The sequence below is a fragment of the Pseudoliparis swirei genome, chromosome 19 (genome assembly GCF_029220125.1).
Source record: "Pseudoliparis swirei isolate HS2019 ecotype Mariana Trench chromosome 19, NWPU_hadal_v1, whole genome shotgun sequence".
Lineage (NCBI taxonomy): Eukaryota > Metazoa > Chordata > Actinopteri > Perciformes > Liparidae > Pseudoliparis > Pseudoliparis swirei.
The window spans coordinates 17,623,042-17,626,448 of NC_079406.1; the positions used below are offsets into that span (position 1 = coordinate 17,623,042).

Consider the following 3,407-nt stretch of genomic DNA (forward strand, 5'->3'; position numbering starts at 1 on the left):
GCTAGGAGAAATCAGTTAATACTTTTTTTATTTTATTTTCTGCACTATTTTCATTGAAAACGTGTAATTTTGCCAATAACTCTTTGTAGTTTCTCTTTTTAACGTAAAATTGACTTTGGTTTAGAATCAATGAGTAAACGCCTTTGTAGTCGTTTTAATCCAGTTTCTCGTTTTCTCTCTTTCAATCAGGAGCTGAGCACCAACATGGCAGCTGAGAGTATTGCTGAGCTCCGCGATTGGCTCTTTCTGCTCCTCCTGTGCCTCACCTTATTGGCTGAGGTGCTGGAACTGGCAGCAGCGGCAATTGCCATGGAGACGGGCGAGGGAGATGAGGGCATTGTTTGTCCCATAGTGTGCCGCTGTGATGAGGGTTTTGTCTACTGCAACGACCGTGGCCTCAGTATAATTCCTCCACTACCATTAATGGCTGCCATCCTCTACTTGCAGAGCAACCGGCTGAGTAACGCTGGCCTACCTCCCACACTGGAACGCAGCACTTCCATACGAGTGATTTACCTGTATGCCAACCAGTTGGATGAATTCCCTATACACCTCCCGCCTTCGTTACGGGAGCTCCATTTGCAGGATAACAATATACGAACGTTACCGAGATCAGCTCTGGCCAAGCTCCCATTACTAGAACGATTGCACCTGGATGATAACTCTATATCCACAGTTAGCATCCAGGAGAGAGCTTTTTCCGGGACACCACGGCTTCGACTTCTGTTTCTGTCTCGGAACCACCTATCAAGCATCCCTGCAGGCTTGCCAGCATCCTTGGAAGAGTTACGACTTGACGACAATAGAATCAGCACTATCCCCACACATGCCTTCCGTGGGCTCTCCTCCCTGCGACGCCTCGTCCTGGATGGGAACCTGCTGGCCAACACACGCATTGCAGATGACACCTTCTCCCGTCTCTCCAACCTGACTGAGCTGTCACTGGTCAGGAATGCGCTACAGTCTCTGCCCGTCTACCTACCATCGGCTCACCTTGTGCGACTCCATTTGCAAGACAACGGAATGACTCACATACCACGGGGGGCGCTGGACGGGATGCGGCGGCTACAGAGGCTGGACCTGTCTGGAAACAATCTGACCACTCTCCCACGAGGACTTCTGAAGGATACAGAAAGCCTAGAGCTGCTACTGCTGCGAGGAAACCCCTGGTATTGTGGCTGCAACCTTCGCTGGCTCCACGCATGGCTGCACAGCCGGGGGGCAGCGGTGACAGTCAGGGGTCTGACCTGTCAGGGGCCTGAGCCTGTAAGAGGGCAGGCCGTCAGAGAACTAACCTCCATGATGGAGCAGTGTGAAGGCCCTGCTGCTGGTCCTAGTACTGGAATGGGGATGAACCCAGCAGAAAAAGATCGGGGTGGTGAAGATGGTGTTGGTGGAGGCCAAGCAGTGGCTTCAGTCGCCCATGGTAGCACCACCACGACCTCCCTGCTGGTCCCCACACAAGGTTCCCTCTTCACCCTGCGAGCCAAGCGACCGGGACTTGTTATGCCTCTGCCTCCTGGGGAAGGGGGACAGGTCTCTGGAGAGGCCCTGGAGCTGACTGTAAAACCTCTCTCTTCGGACAGTGTACTGGTAAGCTGGCTGTGTCCACAGCCGGCACCCTCCTTCCGCTTATCTTGGCTGAGGTTGGGTAGCAGTGCAGCTCTTGGCTCCATAACAGAGACTCTGGTACCTGGAGAGAGGAGGCAGTACCATCTTACCCAGCTTACCCCACGGTCCCATTACCTCATATGTCTGCTGCCACTACGACAGGAATCCTCCTTTGGGGGTTCCAGCATGGGTTTATCTCGAGTTGGCAGCATGGACATAGACAGTAAAGACTCTGCCCCGTCCTGCGCTCAGATAGAAACTGGAGAGGCACTGGTCAACACAGATGGGGAGGGTTCAGATAAAGAGGGACAGGACTTAGAACTAACAGCCCTGCCATTGGCTGGGATCATTGGTGGTGCCACAGCATTAGTAAGCTTGCTGTTAATCTTTGGCATCTTCTGCTGGTATGGACAGAGAACAAGTTACGTGTCCGGTGACTCAGGCTCGTACAGCAGGGGCCGGGGTGGGAAACATTATGATGACTATGTAGAGTCAGGTACCAAGAAAGACACTTCCATCTTAGAGATCAGGTCCCCTCCTGCAGGGTTTCAGATGACAGCTATGGCCCATCAGCCCCTGCAGCCTAAGCTGGAGGATGTCACCTACATCCACACCATTTTCCCCTCCTCTTCCTCTTCTTCCCAAGCTAACGGGACCTACCGGAGCAGCCACGCAGTCGGCAGCCTCAATGGCACCATCCTCAGCCAAACCAGCCACCATCATGCCACTTATGGTACCAACCGAGGCTACAGAGAGGGTGGCATCCCCGACATAGATTATGCCTACACGTGATAATACAGGGACCTACTATCTGAGCCACGAATGCCGGGGACCATTTCTATGATGACGACCCCATGGCTAGTGGCCATATTGTCCTTGGTTTCCAAAGTACCCTCTGTGCCTCTGCTGGTTCAAGTCTGATTGGTTTGCTATGTAGAAAAGACTGATTTCAGCTGTGTTGATTGGACATTGCTATTGAGTTACAGAAGTAACAGTCCGACTATACTCTACTACTGTATACTACATTATACAGTGGATCCTTTTTTCAGCCCTACTTATAGTTATAAATGGTTACGTTTTCTCCTTTGGATATCTCAGTGTCTTTCAAACCTACTGTTCGTCTCAGCTCATAATAATACACAGTAACTTATTTGAGGTGGATATACTAGCCGTAGTTGATTTAGCAGGAAATATATTTATGAGGAAAAGGCACTTGATGTGTATAGAGATAGCTCTCATATCTTCCTAACAACTGTAAGTTCTGTGCTGTATAGATAAAAGGGATGACTGAGAGAGAAATCAATGGTTGTTATAACCCACAGATGACAAATCATCATGGTTGACATGAAAAGATGTGTTCCTAGCCCCCTCTCTTCCTCTGGTTTACTCCCTCCTTTTTTAATTTTACCTCCTTTCAGCCTAATTTTTTGGCGTAGGCTCTTTCCTTTTATTTCTCGTGTCTTTTGTGGTGCCGTGAGTAAAAGACGACTTTGTTCTCGCCAAGGGAGCTGACAGCTGTGATAAGAGTTCTGACAGAGACAGAAGACACAAACCACAGCATGGGGAGACTAATGAGAGGGAGAGAGAGAGAGAGTTAGAGTGTGGGAGGGGGGGGGGGAGTGATGGATAGATGGGTGGTTAGAACAGAAAATAAGACAAGGGGAAAGAGGTTCTGTTTGGTAGATGGAGGCACTGAGAGAGGTGTGATGGCTGAAGGCAGAGAGCGAGGACAGAAAACGAAGGAAAAAAAGTTCAGTGAAAAAAGGGCGTTTGACAAATGCAGCGGTAGGTTAAAA

At 50.0% G+C, this 3,407-nt stretch overlaps 1 protein-coding gene across 1 annotated transcript; it reads left to right on the forward strand.

The window, feature by feature from the left end:
* The first annotated feature begins 204 nt into the window (after positions 1-204).
* Positions 205-3,178, forward strand: flrt1b (fibronectin leucine rich transmembrane protein 1b). The gene has a single exon (XM_056439975.1). It carries the CDS (start codon positions 205-207, stop codon positions 2,401-2,403), a length of 2,199 nt encoding a protein of 732 aa, XP_056295950.1. The 3' UTR covers positions 2,404-3,178.
* Positions 3,179-3,407: the final 229 nt, after the last annotated feature.